The sequence below is a fragment of the Aegilops tauschii genome, chromosome 2, assembly GCF_002575655.3.
Source record: "Aegilops tauschii subsp. strangulata cultivar AL8/78 chromosome 2, Aet v6.0, whole genome shotgun sequence".
Lineage (NCBI taxonomy): Eukaryota > Viridiplantae > Streptophyta > Magnoliopsida > Poales > Poaceae > Aegilops > Aegilops tauschii.
In genome coordinates, this window is record NC_053036.3 from 30,721,223 (window position 1) to 30,741,044 (window position 19,822).

At 46.5% G+C, this 19,822-nt stretch overlaps 2 protein-coding genes across 2 annotated transcripts; both read right to left on the reverse strand.

Moving 5' to 3' along the window:
• Positions 1 to 6,488, reverse strand: LOC141041505 (protein FAR1-RELATED SEQUENCE 5-like). The gene has a single exon (XM_073507778.1). The coding sequence runs from the start codon at positions 2,992 to 2,994 to the stop codon at positions 862 to 864; it is 2,133 nt and encodes a 710-aa protein (XP_073363879.1). The 5' UTR covers positions 2,995 to 6,488; the 3' UTR covers positions 1 to 861.
• LOC141040679 (uncharacterized) lies at positions 3,265 to 5,883 on the reverse strand. Its single transcript, XM_073506794.1, has 5 exons — positions 5,698 to 5,883; positions 5,149 to 5,229; positions 4,791 to 5,003; positions 4,158 to 4,364; positions 3,265 to 3,777 (listed from the first exon to the last, which is right to left on the reverse strand). The coding sequence occupies exons 1-5, from the start codon at positions 5,881 to 5,883 to the stop codon at positions 3,265 to 3,267; spliced, it is 1,200 nt and encodes a 399-aa protein (XP_073362895.1).
• Positions 6,489 to 19,822: the final 13,334 nt, after the last annotated feature.

The window sequence follows — 19,822 nt, forward strand, 5'->3', positions numbered from 1 at the left end:
CAAACGTCATGAACCTACTGCCAGGCCCTATATCCATTTGTGAAACAGAAAAACAAACACAACCGTGACCCGTTCTGTTTGAAATCTTTGCATGACAGAAGCACAGCGTGAAGGCACATGAGGCACGGTTGGACACGCATCGCAAGCACGGTTATTTAAATTACTTACAGACATGCATTCATAACAGAAGAACATGTGTAAGAACAGGCGAGGCACCGTTACCACGAAAGCCACAGTTATGCAGCCCCAGAAGCACGACCCAGATTCTGTGCTTAAAAATGTTTTCGTTCCATAACGGCGGGCGTGACCATGCAACCATGAGAGTCACGGTTGAACACTCACCGGTGGCATGGCCGTGGCTGCCTGTGGCCTTAGGTTATTTTTATCTCTCTGTCACGCAGCAGAGAAGCATGCTTGTATGCTTACAACATCCACGTTCAGAAACCGACGCGGCTGCGGAAAATAACAAGGAAACCTATGCCTTTGATATTTTTCTCCGCTGAGTAAAAAATACATAAAGAAGCAAAAGGCGTTCTTATTTAAATTTGTTTTGTTTCTGCAGCAAATTAACTTACAAGCCGTTCTTATACCCACAACACAAGAAAATAAACAATCGACACCCGCCCGCCCTCCCCACCAATTGCTTGCTATTTCATCGCTCCACGTGCGGCCTTGTTTTTGAATGTTCAGCGATCCATTCTTCCTTCTCGACCCTTGTGCAACCCCACCTTTCTGCGTAGCTATTCAACCTATTTACCTGTAAAATTAATATTCATACATAAAAACAAAGCGAAAGATTGCGGTCGCCACTATTCTTTTGCTTACGTCCTGTTTAAGCTGCATTATTACCTTTTAATTTTTCTATTCGTACAGTTCTCCCGTACCAAAAAGTCTCCACTCAGACCTTTCCTTTCTGAAAATGGACTGTGCAGATTCCGTGCCTTGTCCCGGGCTTCCCTGCACGCATTCTGTGTGCCTGGCTTGTGTGATGTTCGATTCTGGCATAGATGCAAGACTTTGGTGAATGCTCCCTGCTGTCAGTGGGGTCGTTGGAGTTGCTGGCGTATGACGTCTTCCTCCTGGGCTTGGAGTGCATTGTCCTGAGCCGTTTGATGTCCTCGATGGTGTTGTCGGTGTTGTCGGCCATTTCATTGACCTTGCCCTCTTCTCCTCCTGCGATTTCCTCTTCTCCTCTTCAATCCACATCCTCTCCTGGACTTCTGGGTTATCCAGGCAGTTTGTTTTCCTATGACCCTTTACTCTACAACGGCCGCACTTGGATGCAGCTTTGTTGCCTTTTCCTTTCTTCTCAGAACCAGCTTTGATTTGATCTCCTTTTTTCGTGCCCTTTGAGCCACTCATGGGAGGGTTCTTGAGAGTTTTGGCAAGAATGCATGTGTCTGGTTCCTCGGCAAGTGCCGCCATGACTTTTATTTTCATATCTACCATACACTCACGAAGCACACTGTATGCCTTCTCTTTTCTGCAAGCATTTGAACGGATATCCGACAACTCAGCGTAAGCGAGGAAGAATCTCATAGTTTCATCGTCTTGTGCGGTCATGCTATCACCTTGACTTGTAGACAGAACTTTCAGACTCTCTGATAGATTCCTGGTCCATCTGGGGATGACAAAGGATTTTGGAAGTTGATTGATCATGCCTGTTTGGTCCATCACCTTAAGCACATGGCAGCACTGAATGCCATCCCTACTCATTTTCTTGCAGCTGCAACTGTATATTTCTTTTTGCTCATCCACATCTACCCTGAACTCAGACTTGTCAAATTCCTCGCCCGGATATGGTTTCCACACTTTTTCTCCAGGCTCAGTAATCTTTTTAAAAAAATACGCCCTCCCCTTTGTCAGGTCAGAGCACTTGAAGTAAGTCCGGTTCCATAGCTCCATCTGGAATTTCCTAAAAATTTCATTTGTGTATACTTGACTTGCTTGTCTTTCAATCGGAAAACCCGTCTCTAGTGATGGTGCCTTCTCTTCTGTTCGGTGTCTTTTCTTGTCAAGAGTGGCGAGGCAATTTTGCTGAATCATGTGATACGCATCAACAAACCTTTTTATAGTGTCCTTGTGGTCGACGTAATTCTTCCACATTGAATTCGTGCTCTCACTGCGAGTGGTTGTTGACGAGAAAGGATAGAAGCAGTCCTTGAAGTAGGCCGGCACGCAAAAATTTCGGAGTTCCCATAGCATGTTCAGGTGTTTGTTGCCTTCCACCTTGTGCATAGAAATGGCTTCTTTCCAGGCACGATCAAACTCGTCTTGATCTAGTGAGTTTTTGACGATTCGAAATAAATCATCAGACATCCCTGGGTGTTGCGCAAACACTGCTGCATTATTTTCCTTCTGGTTGTTCCTAATATGCCACCAGCAGAACTTGTGCCTCGTTCTCGGAAGAGCTTCCTCTATTGCAGTCTTCATCGCCTGGTCCTGGTCTGTTATTATGTATTTCGGCTCTTTACCTCCCATTGCCTCGACAAACATGCTTAGGAGCCACTTGAATGACCCTATTTTCTCATCCTTCAAAAGACCTACTCCAAACAGGACGGTCGACCCATGGTTGTCGACACCTATAATTGGTGCAAATGGCAAGCCATATATATTCGTAGAGAATGTCGTGTCAAAAGACACGAAATCTCCATATAGATCATAATTCATCTTACACAAGGAGTCTGTCCAGAACAGGCTGCGCACTACATTGTTCTCTGTCTCTTCCACATGGTGGAATCCCGGCCTCCGCCTCTGCATATCGGCAAACAGTTTCATGGTGTCTGCGATATCAGTGCCGCGCTCTGCAGCCCTATCCCGGCATGCAATGTTGCTTATGTCAATCGTGTCGAACATAATTTCTCGCCTCGGTTTCCCCATGGCAGTAAAAATCCGCATAACCTTCCTTGGTTCTAACCTCGCCTTCTGCAGCACTTGTATAAAGAATTTCTCCTGAGGTGTAATCTTCTTATAGCATCTCATGAACTTCAGCATCCAATCAGATGGGTGAAGCTGGTGGTTGTGCTCTAGACGCACGTTCTTCAGATACCATTTCCTCCTATCTGTATCCCTCTTGGCTGTTATTTGGAGTGGGCAGCTTGTCCGGATCAAGCAGTTGTTCCTTCTCTCCTTAACATGTCTCTCAGTTGTTTTATTCTGCCCATCCTTGGTGCACTGAAACACCTGCTTGTCAAGTTGCTGATCATATGTCGATCTTCTGCTCGTTGATCGCTTGGCAGCAAAGCCAGCCTTTCTAGCATATCTTTAGAAAAAGAAAATGCACTCATCCAAAGATCCGAATACCATACCACCTTCTGGTTCGACCGCTTCGGTGACCTCCTGAATCGTTGGGTATATGCCTTCTTTAAACATGTCGTCCATTTCTTTCTCTACAATGGTCGGCGGCGCCATTATGATTCTGTCTACCGTGTCTTCGTTCGTCTGATCGCATTCACTTCTGACGACATCAGTTTCATCGCCAACCACAGGTCCACTTACAGCAGAGCTGCTGCTGCTCTGTTGTTTGTCACACGCAGCAGCGTCGTTTCTGCATGGCACGGTCAAATCCATAAATGAGTCTGCCTCTCCACTGTTGCATTGTGCAATGCTGCTACCTGTTTCTCCGGCACTCATGCAACCAAGGGATTGTGCTGCTTCTACCATGCAATCCGTGCTAGCGCTGTACGATACTTGCTGCTGTGAACGTTGCGTTTCCTTCGAAATGGATGGAGAACTATGATATTTCTTTGCCTCATCTGTTATCCCCTCCGCCAAATCCTGAACACATGGCACGAAACAGAATTAGATGTCCAGAGCAGCATATGCATTTTTTTAATTTCTAAACAAAAGATTTATATGACTCATCAGGGCTCATCTGGTATACCAAAACCAGACCCGTGCCTCTTCACTGAGTATAAGCGGTACACCAGATGCACTGTTCACATTACACCCAGCAGCACGAATGTGACCATGCTACACACACATCTGCACAAAGAGGCACAGATGTGCTTCTGTTTACACCATAACCGGAGAGGCACAACAACATCGTATACAAAAGAACAACTGCAGATACAGCCATCCTCCTGTTTTGCACTTTACCCTGTTCTTCCATAAAACTGTTTGTGTGTTGAATTGAAAAAGCATAGTTCCGACGTCACCTTTGTTTTCCCATGCCTCTCTTGTCCAGCAAAACTTGGCGACAACCTCCGTGCATTGGTGATTTCGCTGACGATTCTGAATGCCATCGGAGATCCTTTGGAAGGACCCCTCGTGTTGAACGCCACAGGTGATCCTTTCAAAGGACCTTGCCTTATGTTTTCATCGATCCGTGGACTACCACGATACTTGCTTCCTTGTTCGTACACCTGCGTGTGGAAGATACTACAATTTAAATATAGCAGACGAAAACAAAGAAAAAATTGCTCACAAAAAAATATACATTTGCTTTAAATGTTGTTGGACGTTTGTATATGCTGTCACCTGTATTGCTGTATGGTAGAGTTTATTGCTCCTATGTTGGATTTTGTCGTTGGGCTCTTCTTGCTTGTGCAAACCGTACCGAATCCTTGAACACCAATGCTTTTGTTGCCAATGATCCTTCTGCTTGCATCAAAGGAAATTCTGTTACCCTGTACCTCTTCATTATGACCGCCTACAAACGCTGGGCCGTCACAACGCCCACTCTGCGCCTTTGTGGGCATCTGTGTCTTCAAACCAAAAAATAATTAGAGGCATGTGCGAGTAAAACTTCCACGTACGTTAAAACCAGCGTTTCAAGTTTTCGCCGTTACCTGCACAATCTGCTTAGTGGAGTCTCTGCTGCTTAGAATGCTCCTCTTCGCAGGTGTCTGTTGCACACCATGCTCCTGGTTGGGACGTTTGCCAAGAACTTGTATCTCACTCTTGACTCCAATTATTCCAGCCCGCATGGCATGTGCGTGTTTGGCAGCATCTGCATCCTTGATCTTCTTCTCGTTTTCTAGTAATTTTTTTCTTCCACCTTTCTATACTCAACTGCAGAGTAGATGCACAGGATAAATAGATATTACATCATTCATCCAGGATATATAAATCATTTTTGTTGTTGTTGACAGCAAACGTCCCAGAAATAAAAGACCAAACACTAATGTTCAACTGCCTTACTATTACCTGCCTCCCATAATCCTTGCTGATGTCGTTCAAAGACCGACCGTCCCTGTTGTCCTGACTAGATGACGCACTCCTGAACATCTGCCCGAAAAAGAGACGAAATAAATATAAAGGTTATAAACCTGCAGTATCAGTGTTGAAACATTTCGAAGTCGATCTCAATCTTTCTTACTAACCTTTTACACTTACAACGCAAGAGAGATATATTTTTAGTTCTATATAAGTGACATATATAAATATATACATATATTAATTTTTAATTAAACTACAACCTCAACCAAAGTGAGATCCTCTGATGCTAATTTGCTTGTGCAACACTTAACACAAAGATAACCATGAAACCTAACGAAAGTCACTTGACTGTCGACGACACTGACAAGTGGGCTCTCAGTTACTAATTCCTCTAAGTCTCTCACTAACTTGTGGGGTCGGCCTTATATGAGTCCTACGAGGAGTACCTCCATCTGGGGTGAGAAAATGTGGTACGTGGACTTCAAACTCATACTGACATGCGGGCTCTCAAATAGTTCCTCCAAGTATTTGACTAACTTGTGGGGCCGTCCACAGATGAGTTCCAGATCTCTCTCCATCTAGCATCGGTGGCGACAGGCGAGGCATATTCTGGCTCTCCAAAGGAAAGCCAATCCTGATCCCTCCGCAGAGTTCGCTCGTCACCGAAAAATTATCGGCCTCCTTCATCTCACTCGCCATGGATCTCCTGTTCAGGTAATCCATTGCATCCTCACCATGATTATGCCACCGATTCAACGTTTGAACAAAATAAATTACTGGTGCTAGCAATTCCGCGGGCTGCGTACACACCGCATGTGCGCAACACAGCAGGTGGGGCGCGATTTGAATATCGGTTCCGGATCCAATTATCTTCAGCTGGTCCGTGCTCAAACTGTTGCGCCGTCTTAACAGCAGAAGGGTTATGGATTTAAAATTAGGACTCAGCTGACCTCACTTTAATCATGCCAACTGCATGCTTGCGCCGTGGTTTTGCTAAGTTGAGTTATATCTCTAGCCATGCAAAACTTAAGCACTCTCGTGACCACAGATTATATTAGTTGTAGAGCTCAATGAAACTGCAGTCAAAATTCACTATTCTGATCCCTAACATGAGGACACATGTAAAATTATTTTTATAGATCCGCAATCTATAGAAGAGATCCAAAGGACTTACACTACAGGAAACAGCTATTTTGCCGTCTGCCACGGCGGACGGCAAAGGCACGAACGGCGGACGGCAAAAGGCTCCGGCAAAGTAGGCTACGGTAAACAGCTGCTTTGCCGTCTGCTTCCTGGCGGCTGACGGCAAAGGCCCTTTGCCGTCTGCGGCGGACGACAAAGAGAGCGGACGGCAAAACTTGTGCTCTCAGTCCGTTAAGTGGATAACGGCAGGCCTTTGCCGTCCGCCAGCGGACGGCAAATTTTCTAGTGTCTTTGCCGTCCACCGTATGATGTCATCTACACGTCACCACATGGCAGGCCTTTGCCGTCTGCCGCTGACGGCAAACTCTTTTACTCTTTGCCGTCTGCCACTGTAGGCAAATTGACTAAATGGGTCAGCTCCCAGGAAGCACAGCTAGATGCCACGTGGCCTCTTTGCCGTCGGTGGCAGACGGCAAAGAGCCCGTTGCCGTCGGTGGCAGATGGCAAAGAGCCTGCATATTGGCTCTTTTTTCTGTTTTTTATTAAATCCAACAATTTTCATCACAAATATATATGACATATACAAATATATTTCACAGCAAACATATAAGATATATATGATGTATATGACATAGTTCCATCACATAGATATCCAACATGCAGAGTTCCATCATACATAGTTCCATCACATATGTTCCATCCAACTACCAAGTTCCATCATACATAGCATAGTTCATCCAACTACCAAGATACATGCATAGTTCAGCGATACAAAAGAAACAGAGAAAGGGATAAGGAGCACTCCATCTATGCAAGCTTTCGTCAAGTGAATGAAATCTGCAAAATGAAAAATAAGAAAGTTATAAATAGGTGACTAGAACAAGAAGAAGACTAGAACAAGAAGAGTATGTTATTTATGGGCTAACTTACGTGAAATGGATCATATATGAGCTAACTAAGTTGAAATGGGTCGTTTATGAGCTAACTAAGGTCAAATGGATCGTTTTTGAGGTAACTAAGGTGAAATGGATCATTTTTTAGCTCACTTAGGTCAAATGGATCATTTATGAGCTAACTTAGTTGAAATGGATCGTTTTTGAGCTAACTTTGTTGAAATGGATCATTTATGAGCTAATTTAGTTGAAATGGATCTTTTTGAGCTAACTTTGTTGAAATGGATCATTTATGAGCTAATTTAGTTGAAATGAATCTTTTTGAGCTAACTTAGGTGAAATGGATCATTTAAGAGCTAATTTAGGTGAAATGGATTGTTTTTTAGCTCACTTAGGTCAAATGGATCATTTATGAGCTAAATTAGTTGAAATGGATCGTTTATGAGATAACCTAGGTAAGATGGGTCATTTTGGAGTTAACCTAGGTGAAATGGGCCATTTTAAAGCTAACGTAGGTAAAATGGATCATTTAGGAGCTAATCTAGGTAAAATGGGTCACTTTTGAGCTAACTTGGATGAACTGCATCATTTATAAGCTAACCTAGGTAAAATGGGTCATTTTGGAGGAAAAGAAGCTAACTCTAGGTCATTATGGTAAGCATATTGGAGGAAATAAAGCTAAGTCTAGGTCTTTATGCATTTGTTAAGCAAAACACTAGAGAAACTTAGTGTGATCAGGGAGGTGTAGGAGCGGGGTGGCTAGTGCCGCTACCTGGAGAAGGATCGTGCGATGCGTTTCTGGAGTTAAGCTGCACCAAAGATCATTTCCAATGTCTCGTTAGCATTATGACACTCAAATGTTAAGACTAGCAAGTAATGTCCATTCAAATTAAACTCACCGTGCTCCCAGGAGCAATCACTGGCATCGGTGGAGCGGGCTGACCGGACTTCTCGCACACAGACTGCACATTTGGTTTTCACAACAGAGTCATACTAGTTAGTAATGAGACTCAAATGTTAAGACTAGCAAGTAATCTGCAGAAGAAACTTACCACAAGGAGCTCGTACATGGCCCTTGCCTGCATGTCATTCCGTGCCCTCTCCTCCTCCATCATCTTCCTCGTCCTCTCCTCCATCTCCCGCTGCCTCTCCGCCGCCTCCGCCAGAAGTTTCTCCGTTCTATCTCTCTCAGTCTGTATAGCAGCCTGCAACACCACTCACATGACCATTTGTAATCATTGATGGAAGCGCACACAATGTAATGGAGAAAGATAACTGAGTACGTATCACTAACCTTGATGGCGAGTTGCACTGGCCGTTCACGAGGCCTTATCTCAGGAGCGGAGCTCGACTGGCGCGCCTTGATCTCCGGGAGAGTGCTAGGACAACGGATAAGTCCATCTCCAATGGCTATGGAGCCATGGGACCTCCCGCCACCAGATATCATCACCAGCTCTGGATCGATGGGACCTTGGCTCGGGTTAAAGTCCTCCCCTTTCCTCGCCTTCCCCTCATCTCTATATCTCACAAGCTTGTTGTGGGAGGAGATGTTGGTGAAGTTGTTTGCATCATCGAGGTCAGACTGAGAGAAAGCCTTGACTTTCTTGAAAGAGGCAGTGTGGGCCATGGCATACAGGTCGTACACCTCTGGCACCTTATCCGCCTTATTGTAGCGTGCCTGAAAGAGAGAAACAATGAAAATTAGTAATTAAAGGGCTCAAGCTAGCATGATGAATGAATTGCATGAATCATGAAGCAAACCACATACCCAGTTGCGCCCGAACTGATATAAGTTGGAGCTGCCTTGATGGTGTGGCACACCTTCCATTTGGGCACGTTTGTCCTTGGCCTCGTTGTGGAGGGCTAGCCATTCTTTTGAGCACCACTCATCGACCAACACCTCCCAACAATCCATCCGATCCGCACACCATCTCGGAGGCGCCTAAGTTAGCAAATAGAAACTTGAGCGCTACGGCTAAGAATTACTAAATGAAGGAACTTAAGTAGAAGGCCTTAAGAATTACCTTCATGTACTGCTCCTTACTCAGGAACTTATCGCGGCACGCCGGCTTGGTCTTCTTGATACCACGCAAGGCGTAGTAGTCTCGAACAGCCTGCACCCGAGCCTCGTGCCGTAAGTTCTGGAGTAGGCGCTTGCAGACGTTCTGGATAACATTTGCCGCGTCCTCCTCGTATCCCTCCTCACACCTGTAGAATGTCTGCAATCAAATGAGACAATATTGATTAGTACAATTAATAACTAGCTAGTTGAAGATTTTTAAATGTGTAAAGGAGAAATTACCCAGAACGTCCTGATCACCATGTCTACCCTCGTGTCGCACACGACACCATCGATAATGACATCCGGCGGGGCCAGGGCAGCCACGTAGTGCTCCCAGCTCAATCCAAGCTCTGGAAGCCGACCCTCACCAGGCAACGTGACAGACCCCGGGAAGTTTTGCCGGCAAAGAACTCCAAGGACGGAGTTGGGCCGGCGGACACTATGATGGTGGTCCCAACCCCTGCAGCATGACAAGGCCAACGCATTAGTTATTTGAAGAAACGTGAATGCAGAAGGTACAAAAATATTAAATGCACTTACGTATCTCTCCCCATCAGGGAAAATCAACCACCTCTGCTCGCGGGTCGCCGGCACGGACGGGAGCCGTGTAGCACCACGCTGGTAGACGGTGCCCCCCTCCTCCTCAAGATCAGTCGGCTCCCCGCCATCATCAGCATGGCCACTCGGCTCCTCGGGCTGATCCGGCCAGGTACCCCATCCGGACGTGTGCTCCTCCGGGGTCTCGTGGGCCGAAGGCCAGTCGACCCGAGGCTCGTGGGCCCAAGACCCGTGGACCGGAGGCTCGTGGACCGGAGTCTGTGTAGCCTCCTCCTCGGACGAGTCCACCCTAGCAGTCACGTGATCGGGTGAAACAGCTGGGGGTGGCGGCGAGGAAGGCGCCGTAGCAGTCACCCTACCTCCTCTCCCGCGACCACGTGCCCCACCTCCTCTCTTCCTACCTCGTCCCCTGCTGGGCACCGCGGTCGACGAAGAAGGGCCTGGCGGTGTGGACATACTGTCCAGCAACGCTCAGCGGAGAGGTGCGTCTGGAATCGAATACCTCAGACCACGCACCGACGAAGAAGGGGCCTTGGCGCGCTCCCGACCAGCGCCCACCATCTTTCAACACCTGCCATGACAAACAGTAAACGAAATTAGTACAACATAAAAAAAAGACCGACATGAATAATAATATGTGTATCACTTAAGTGTATCATCATCAAGTACAACATTAAAAAATTTAATACCTGACACTACTAATAATCTCGATCAGTATCATGAATAAATGCATAATCATCATCATCACTATAATCAGTGACGGGCTCATAGGGTTAAGTGGCATCAACATGTGGAAGGCCACCTTGACGTAATCGGTCAAGCAATGACAGGTCATCCGCAGCAGTAACCTCTTCTTGTTCCGGCTCTTCTTGTTCCTCCTCTGGGGTGATGTCGGATTCACTGTCGCTGTCTACTTCAATGTTTTGGGGGTGAAGTATAGCGGTTCTTGAAACGCTTTTTGGAAAGACGTGTCTCTTGGAAGAATTCTCCTTCATATGTGTCTGGGTTAATGTGAGTTTCATAATCCTCTTCCTTTGGGGGAGATAGTCTAGCACGTGGCGGCACTTCATAAACGACATCCCAACCTTTCAGATTTGGATTAGTTTGGCAGGCCCACGGTAGATAGAATACTTGGGTCGCCTGTTGAGCCGTAATATAGACATCAGCAACATCTAAATGGGTGCTTTGGTTGATTTCAACTAGCCCTATATGTTCATGAGTCCTTCTAGTCTCCTTCGGCTGAAACCAATAACATTTGAAGACTACGACATTCGGTGGGTTTTCACCATAGAATAGAAGTTCATAAATCGCTTCAACTCTCCCATAATACTCGGTACCTCCTTCGCCGATAGCAGATACACAACAATTTGTAGACTTTCGGTCGGCCATAGATAGCTCTTTGCCATAGGTACGGAAGCGATACCCGTTGATGTCGTATTTGTCAAATGAACGGACCTTATAGTCAAAACCATTAGCGACTTGTCTCAATTCGGCGTCCATAGACTCTGAATTAGCCTACAAGTTTAATATGAAAGGATTGTTGCATTACACACAAATTAGCGAATGAAACCGGGATAGCCGCCTACAAATTAGCCTACAAGTCTAATAGAAATTACCGTTTGTTTGAACCAAGAGATGAAACCGGGATAGCCGCCTCCTTGCTTTGCGAGAAGCTCATACTCTTCGACAGAATCCTTTTGGATCACCGCTCCATATGAGAATAAGGCAACGTATCGACTGTATGAAATATCCAGGAATAAGAGCAGTTCAAAGGAAATAGAAGTTGCGAAACTATGTACCGAGAACTTACTCGATGTACGGCCGCACTTCTATCAGGTTGTTGAAGATATACAACGAAATGGTCTGCCATTGTTCGTTATCCAAAGATACTGGATTTGAAACACTGGCTGGTGCGAGATTCCCTTTGAATAGGCTGAGGTTGGATCCACCCTTTTTAGGGTCGTCAGCATTGTACCGAGGCTTCGGATTATGCAAATGATGATTTTTGGCTTCGTAGTGTGCTGTCACGAAGTTTGCCGCCTCCTCAGTGATGAATGCCTCAGCCATCGATGCTTCAATTCTACGTTTATTTTTACATTTTTGTCGAAGCGTCTTCTGCATCCTCTCAGTTGGGTAGCACCAACGATTTTGCACGGGCCCCCCCAATCTTGCCTCGGTCGGGAGATGCAAAATCAAATGTTGCATTGGATTAAAGAAGCCCGGTGGAAAGATCTTCTCTAACTTGCATATCAACTCCGGCGCCAACTCTTCCATTTCTTCTAGCACGCCAGGCGATAGTTCTTTCGCACAAAGAACACGGAAGAAATAGCTGAGTTCTGCCAGTACTAGCCATTCATCCTCAGGGATGAAGCCACGCAACATCACCGGCATTACCCGCTCAATCCATATGTGCCAATCATGACTCTTGAGACCAAATATCTTCAATTTATCAAGACTGGCTCCCCTCTGTAGATTCGCTGCATACCCATCGGGGAACATCAACTGCATTTTCACCCACAAGATAATTTCCCTCATAGCTGGCCTTCCAAGATTGAACCATGCCTTTGGCTTCGTCTAGTTCTGCTTTCCTTTCGGTTCTTTCATGTTTTGTAACGGCCTATCACATAGCGCCTCCAGATCGACTCTAGCCTTAGTATTATCCTTTGACTTCCCATCTATGCCGAACAATGTACCAAAAAGTGCCTCGGCGATATTCTTCTCAGTGTGCATCACGTCGATGTTGTGTGGGCAAAGGAGGTCTTTGAAGTAAGGCAGATCCCATAAGCATGTTTTGTGAGTCCAGGCGTGCTTAGAATTATACCCCTTGAAGTACCCTGGACGCTCTGGATCTGGCTCGAGAGCGTTTAACTGATCCAGGGTCTGTTGGCCTGTCAATGCAGGTGGTGCAGAGTTTTTGACAACTCTACCTCTGATGAAGTTCTTCCTGTCTTTCCTGAACTTATGGCGAGGATTCAGGAACTATCTATGCATGTCGAAGCAAGAAAACTTGCAACCGGCCTGAAGCCAACAAAACTCAAGAGCTCCCTTGCATGTGGGGCACGGGAACCTTCCATGCACACACCAGCCAACGAATAGCGCATACGCCGGCAAGTCATGCGTCGAGTACATGTACCAGACACGCATTATGAAGTTCCGTTTGCTATAGGCATCGTATGTCTTGAACCCATTATCCCAGGCTTCTTGCAATTCGTCCTTAAGCGGTTGCATGTACACATTCATATTTTTCCCCGGATAGTTGGGCCCTGGAATTATCAACGTCAGGAAAATGTTCTTTCTTTGCATAATCTGTCCGGGGGGGAGATTGAGTGGAAAGACAAATACGGGCCAACAACTGTATTGGGCTGCCGTCATACCAAACACACTGAACCCATCCGTGCTGATGCTGACTCGAGGATGCCTCGGATCTGCAGCTTTGTCACCATGTAATTCATCAAAAAATTTCCACGCAACACCATCCGATGTGTGTACAATCATCAGATTCCCATCTGCATCTAGTTCGGTTCTTTTGCCCGTTTTGTGCCATGTCATCTGTCTGGCCGTCTCTTCGACCATGAAAAGACGTTGAAGTCTTGGTACGATTGGCATATACCGAAGAACACTAACGGGGATTTTGGTCTGTGTCTTCTCACCCATACCGTTGTCTACCACAACATACCTGGAAGACTTGCAAATGGGACAATAGTTCAAGTCCGCATAGTCAAGCCTAAACAAGACACATCCTTTCTCACAGGCATGTATCTTATCATAGGGCATCTTTAGTGCACGGAGGATTTTGTCCGACTGGTACAGGTTTGCAGGCATTACATGGCCTTTGGGTAGAAAGCGTCCAAATACTGTCATCATTGCATCGTAGCATTCTCTGCCCAAGTTGAACTGAGCCTTCAGAGCCATTACTTGTGAGATGGCATCCAACTGACAAAGCTCAGTGTGCTCATGGAGCGGACGTTTTGAAGACTCCAACATTTCATTGAAGGCCTTTGCAGATTCCTCCATCTCCTCGTCCGAATCCCGAGCATCATCAAAGTCTTGCACCATGTTTTCCATCCCGGTACCATGCTCGTCGGTGCGACGACGATCCACCTCAGCTCGGTCACATTGGGCAGACTCACCATGAAATGTCCACACCGTATAATCGGGCGTAAAACCACTCTTCTGCAGGTGTTTGCCCATTTCAGCCTCTGTCCTCTTTTCCCAATTGCCGCACCGTAAACAGGGGCACCAGGTTTTCCTCTGGCCATTTGCAAATGCGGCTCGCACAAACCCCTTGGTTTTTGTGAACCATTCAGTGCTCCATTTGTTCTGACCAGTGTGACCGGTGTACATCCACGCACGATCACTCATCTTGACTTTCAGAGCTACTAGACACACAACAAATATATATATATAATTCACCATGTATATATTCATCAGTTGATCTACTTTGTCAATTTTATTACGTCCATGCAACCTACACTCTAATAGGTAATGATAGGTCCTAATCCCACCCGAGTATGTTTAGATTGGGTTCATTTTCCCAGGCTATGCTCCGGATCCTACGCAAAATTTCGGCAGCACCTCCCCGCTGTTCTCCTGATACACGTCTCTGCAATAAACAGAGAGGATGTGTACCCGGAGAACAACAGGGGAGGCACTGACGAAATTTATGCGTCGGATCCGGAGCAAAGCATATGGGAAAACGAACCCAATCTAAACATACTCGGGCTTTCCATGGATAGCGTTGGACAATTCGAAAGAATCAAGGTTATAAATATGCAAATGCATGCATATTTATAACTATGACGCTTTCGAACGGGAGACACATATTGGTTACGCATACTGATGATTCAAGACACATATATAGCTAGCTATCAAGTTTCATCGGAATAGATCAAATAATTAATGGGGGAGGAGGACATGTAATTTGTGCTCACCCACGAACGAAGGGGCAGAGCTCGTCAAACGCACGGCGAGGTCGTCGAACACCAAACCTCGCAGCGACGAAACAACTGCACATTTAAAACTACCCGATCAACACAATTATATATGATGTTTTTCATAACAAAATCGAAAGATATATGACCTAACTAATAATTCACAAATATATGACCCCGTCGGCTTCTGGAAGGCCAAAGAACACCTTTTCGGGAGGTGTCGGGGGTCGGGGTGTCGTGTCGGTCTCGGGGTGCCGTGTCGGGGTCGGGGTCTCGGGTCGGGGTGCCGGGTCGGGGTCGGGGTGCCGTGTCGGTGTCGGGTCAGGCTCGGGGTCGGGGTGTCGGGGTCGGGGTCGGGGTCGGGGTCTCGGGGTCGGGGTGTTGGGGGTGTCGTGTCGGGGGTCGGGGTGTCGTGTTGGTGTCGGGGTGCCGTGTCGGGGCCGGGGTGCTGTTTCGGGGTCGGGATGTCGTGTCGGGGTCAGGGGGTCGGGTGTCGGGGTGGAGTCGGGGTCGGGTGTCGGGGTGTGGTGTCGGGGTTGGGGGGTCAGGGGGTCTTCTCATTCTTCTACTACTTCTACTTCTTCTCATTCTTCTACTTCTTCTCATCCCCCGTCTTATTCTTCTTCTTCTTCTTCTTCTTTCTCCACCTCCTCCTCCTCCTCCTCTTCTTCTTCTTCTTCTTCTTCTTCTTCTTCCCCCTTCTACTTATTCTACTTTTCGTCTTCTTTTTTCATCTTTTTTCACTTCCTTTAATTATGACTATTTAACTAAAACCTAACACTAGTCTAATATAATCCAATCTAATTAATCTAATCTAGCTAACTATATAACCTAAACCTAAACTAAAAACCTAAACTAATTAAAACTAAACTATTTAAACTAATTAAACCTTAACTAATTAAACTAATTAAGCTAAACTAATTAATTCTAAACTGAAAAAACTTAAACTAAAAAACCTTATCTAAACAGAAAAGAAAAACAAAAAAACAGAAAAGAAATGGTAGGGGCTCACCGTGGGGGGCGGCGACGGGTCGGAGAGGGGGCGGCGACGGGGCGGCAGCGAGGCGGCGCAGCGATGGGGAGGGGAGGGGCAGCGATGGGCGGCGCTCCTCGGGGGGCGGTCGACCCGCGGCTGCAGCGGCAGCGGCGGTTGGTCGGGGGTCGGGGGCGGGGACGGGCGCGGCGGTACGGGGACTGGACGGCCGCGGCGCGGCTGGCCGACGTGGAAGGAGCGGCGGGGCAGCGATGGAGGTTGGGGAGGGGTGCGGGGCGGCGGGGAGGCCGGCTACGCCGGACGGGGTCGGCGACGGCGGCACGGGCTGGTGTGGGCGGGGCGATGCGGAAGAGGCGGCGAGGGTGCGGTGCGGTGGAGGTCGGGGCGCCACAGGGGAGGGGTGTGGGGCGGTGGGGCGGCCGGCGGGGTGGCGGCACGGGCTGGTGTGGGCGGGGTCGGCGGCGGCGGCGCGGGTGTGGTGGGGACGAATGGGAGAGTGGGGAGAAGAGACGGGGCGGGACGGCCGTTAACGTAGCCGCCTCTTTGCCGTCTGCCAACGGTCGGCAAATTTTCTTTGCCGTCCGCTTGCGGACGGCAAAGAGGTGGGGCCGGTGGGCTTGAGTTGGTTAAACAATAACTGGACCCACCCACCTCTTTGCCGTCTGCTAGCGGACGGCAAAGATTCTTTGCCGTCAGTTAGCGGACGGCAAAGAACTGGCTGATGGCAAAGACTTCGTTTGCCATCAGCCACATCTTTGTCGTCTGTTTTCTTGTGGCTGACGGCAAAGACCTTCTTTGCCATCAGCCAGCAGACGGCAAAGAGGTGGCAGACGGCAAATAAGTGGATTCCAGTAGTGTTACGTCCGTTTTTGCACAGCAGTTACTAACTCAGAGTTAGAATCCGTCTTAGCTAACCACCCTATTGATGATGGTCTCACATGGACTGCTAACAACTGTCTTACATAGCTGACCTAGTAATGATGACGTCTCATGACCTCTTATGTAGAGTTCGATGAGATGGACTCCACCCCACAGCTGTCGGAGTCTCAGTCTCAGTCTGTCGATGACACGGAGATTGTCACCCAAGATTTCATGGTTCATGACCAACTAGAGACAGAGAGACTAAGGATCGAGTTAAAACGTGCAGCGCACAAAAAGCTTGTTGAGGAGTACAAGACAAAGAAGCAGCTTGCTGCCTCGAAGTAGGTGTTTTTTATCATGCATGTCGCATGTGTCGTTGAAATTTCTTTGGAAATCAGTGCCTCTCATTCTAGCTGCATTTTTAATCACGGCTTAAATATTTGTCTCTGTTTTGCTGACTCGGCATTTATATGTAAGCTTCTGCCAGAAAAGCATGTGGTTCAACAATACATTTGCTAAAGGTCATTTCTTATCTTTGTCCACAGAGCTGTTGCAATGGGTGAATACGAAGAAGAGTTCAGCACAAAACTTAGCTTCCAGAAATTCATTACTGTCTGTGAAAAGCTAACAGAACCACAAAAGTAGCTTGTGAGAGATATTGGTTTTGGATACCTTCTAGATCTGCGCTGTCGTGAGCTTCCAAGGTGTTTCGTTCGTTGGCTTGTTCGCTATTTTGATTGCCCTTCCAGGTGTTTCATACTGCCTAGTGGATACAGATTCCTTATCAACTCATACACCATGCACCGGATCTTAGGAATTCCACTGGGCGGGCAGATTATCCCTAGAAAATGCTCAGAAGCTTTCAAATGTCAGGTTAAGTCTGAAACTCGGTGTGCTGGGCACGCTCCAAACATCAGAGAGTTAACTGATCTCATAACCCCAGAGCTGACAGGAGACGTGTTTCAACGGGTTTTCGTGATGTTTGCAACAGCAGTATTTCTATGCCCAACGACATATGATTGCGTTAGCCCCGACTACTTAGCCGCTCTAGAAGGACCAGCAAGTAACATATCATCATATGATTGGTCCAATGCTGTCACAGAGAAACTGGTGACATCGCTCCAGACCTTCAAGGACAAAGGATTCGCACGCGCCCTGTGTGGCTGCCTCCTGATTCCAGTGGTTCTTTCACTAACTTGTACACTTCTTTATACCCACAAGCAGCTACAAGAACATGATTAATTTTTACCTCTTCCCCACTTGCAGATAACGTATTTTGAGTACCTGGATACGAAGATTATGGACCGGGAACCTGACACTCCTGCAAGACTTGTCATGTGGGACACAGAGGCCATTAAGAATTATTCTAACATAGACAGCCTGTCAACAGAGGACGGAATTTTTGGGAAACACACGGTGAGTCAACTTTTCATCATTTTCCTTTGGCGAAGTTTTCGACTCAACATAATGACTTAGCTGCCATGTATTAATTTGACTTGACTGTAATTGTTTCCTTCCACATGGCAGCTGAAAGACATTAGGCGCATGCCTTTCCAACCACCGCCTGGCTTTCAGGCGCCATTTTTCCAAATGAGTCCCAGACTAGAAGCCTACATAGAAGAATTTGTGCCTCAAGAAAAACATTGTTCCGTAAGTGATTTCCAGCTTCTGCACCTGATTTTATGTTTGAAATGATGTTCCCTAAGCTCTTACGAAACAGATACATGTCCTATTGTGTTCATCCAGACAGTTTCGTATAGTACTTTAGCTGTGCTTTTGTGTTAAAACTAGAAGTGCTTCATATAGGACGTTAGCTGTCCTTTCATGGTCATCCAGACAGTCTCCTATAGTACCTTAGCTGTGCTTTTGTGTTAAAACCAGAAGTGCTTCCTATAGGACGTTAGCTGTGCTTTTGTGTTAAAACCATAAGTGCTTCCTATAGTACGTTAGCTGTGCTTTTGTGTTAAAACTAGAAGTGCTTCCTATAGGACGTTATCTGTGCTTTTGTGTTAAAACCAGAAGTGCTTCCTACAAGACGTTAGCTGTGCCTTTGTGTTAAATATAGAAGTGCTTTGAATAGGACGTTAGCTGTGCTTTTGTGTTAAACATAGAAGTGCTTCGTATAGTACGTTAGATGTGCTTTTGTGTTAAATATAAAAGTGCTTCCTATAGTACGTTAACTGTGCCTTTGTGTTAAATATACAAGTGCCTCCTATAGTACGTTAGATGTGCTTTTGTGTTAAAACTAGAAGTGCTTCATATAATACGTTAGCTGTGCCTTTGCGTTAAAACTAACAGTGCTTCCTATAGTACGTTAGGTGTGCCTTTGCGTTAAATATAGAAGTGCTTCCTATAGTACGTTAGCTGTGCTTTTGTGTTAAATATAGCACTGCTTCCCTGCGGCGGTAGATCAACCATGCTTCGTAAGGTACGTCGGGTGTGCTCTTTCAAGGAATGTGTTCACCACGATTCATGGACTTTGTTACCCGCGCTTCCCGCAGCACATCATGTGTCCTTCTGCGCACATTATTCCATGCCCTTTCTGCAATTATTGACAGAACATACAGTAGTTCACAAGATATTTTTCATTTTCGGTATTAATAACTTCTTTTCATTCTCGGCATTAATAATTTCTGATGGTTTTTGTTTCAGTTCCAGGCCAAGGCGAAAATTGCCAAAGTTATCAATGAAATGTACACAGAACTTTTCTCGCGGTTTCAACCAGTTCTCGAGCAGAAATTGGAGAAGCTCCTTTCACCTGGTAGGGATCTTAGTGCAAAAGAAACCAAGACCAGAGACCGGGGCGTTTATTTTAACTTGCAACAGGACAACTCAAATGAAAAAGAAACTTTTTCATCACTCCCTCCAACATATTCTACGCTTCCAAGTTCTAGCACAACAAGCAGTCAAAGTTCTTCCAGCAGTGGCTCGACCAGTGTCCTTCACGCCACATCATACTCCCGGGAAAATTTAAAGGGTTGCTGCGATACCCCTGACCCAGAATCCCAGAATCCGTACGACAAAGAACAGTCCCAAATTCATCTATCTTCACGCCTAAAATCATCAACCCAGATTAAGTTGCTACTGGAGGTGAACAGGATCGACCACAACAAAGAGGACATTGATGAACAAGCCAAGATTCATTTGGACAAAGTGCATAACCATCTGCACAACTGCCTTGATGGCTTGCCGGTTCATGAGCCCTTTGTGTCAACAACTG

Bases quoted from the DNA above. Each gene is read 5' to 3' on its own strand.
- LOC141040679 (XM_073506794.1), bottom strand. From the start codon at position 5,883: ATGGATTACCTGAACAGGAGATCCATGGCGAGTGAGATGAAGGAGGCC. The intron at 5,004-5,148 runs GTAATAGTAAGG...AGTTGAGTATAG, and splicing joins GCAAGGATTATGGGAGGCAG to AAAGGTGGAAGAAAAAAATT. The intron at 3,778-4,157 runs GTGACGTCGGAA...CCATGTGTTCAG, and splicing joins AGAGGCATGGGAAAACAAAG to GATTTGGCGGAGGGGATAAC.
- LOC141041505 (XM_073507778.1), bottom strand. From the start codon at position 2,994: ATGCTGAAGTTCATGAGATGCTATAAGAAGATTACACCTCAGGAGAAA.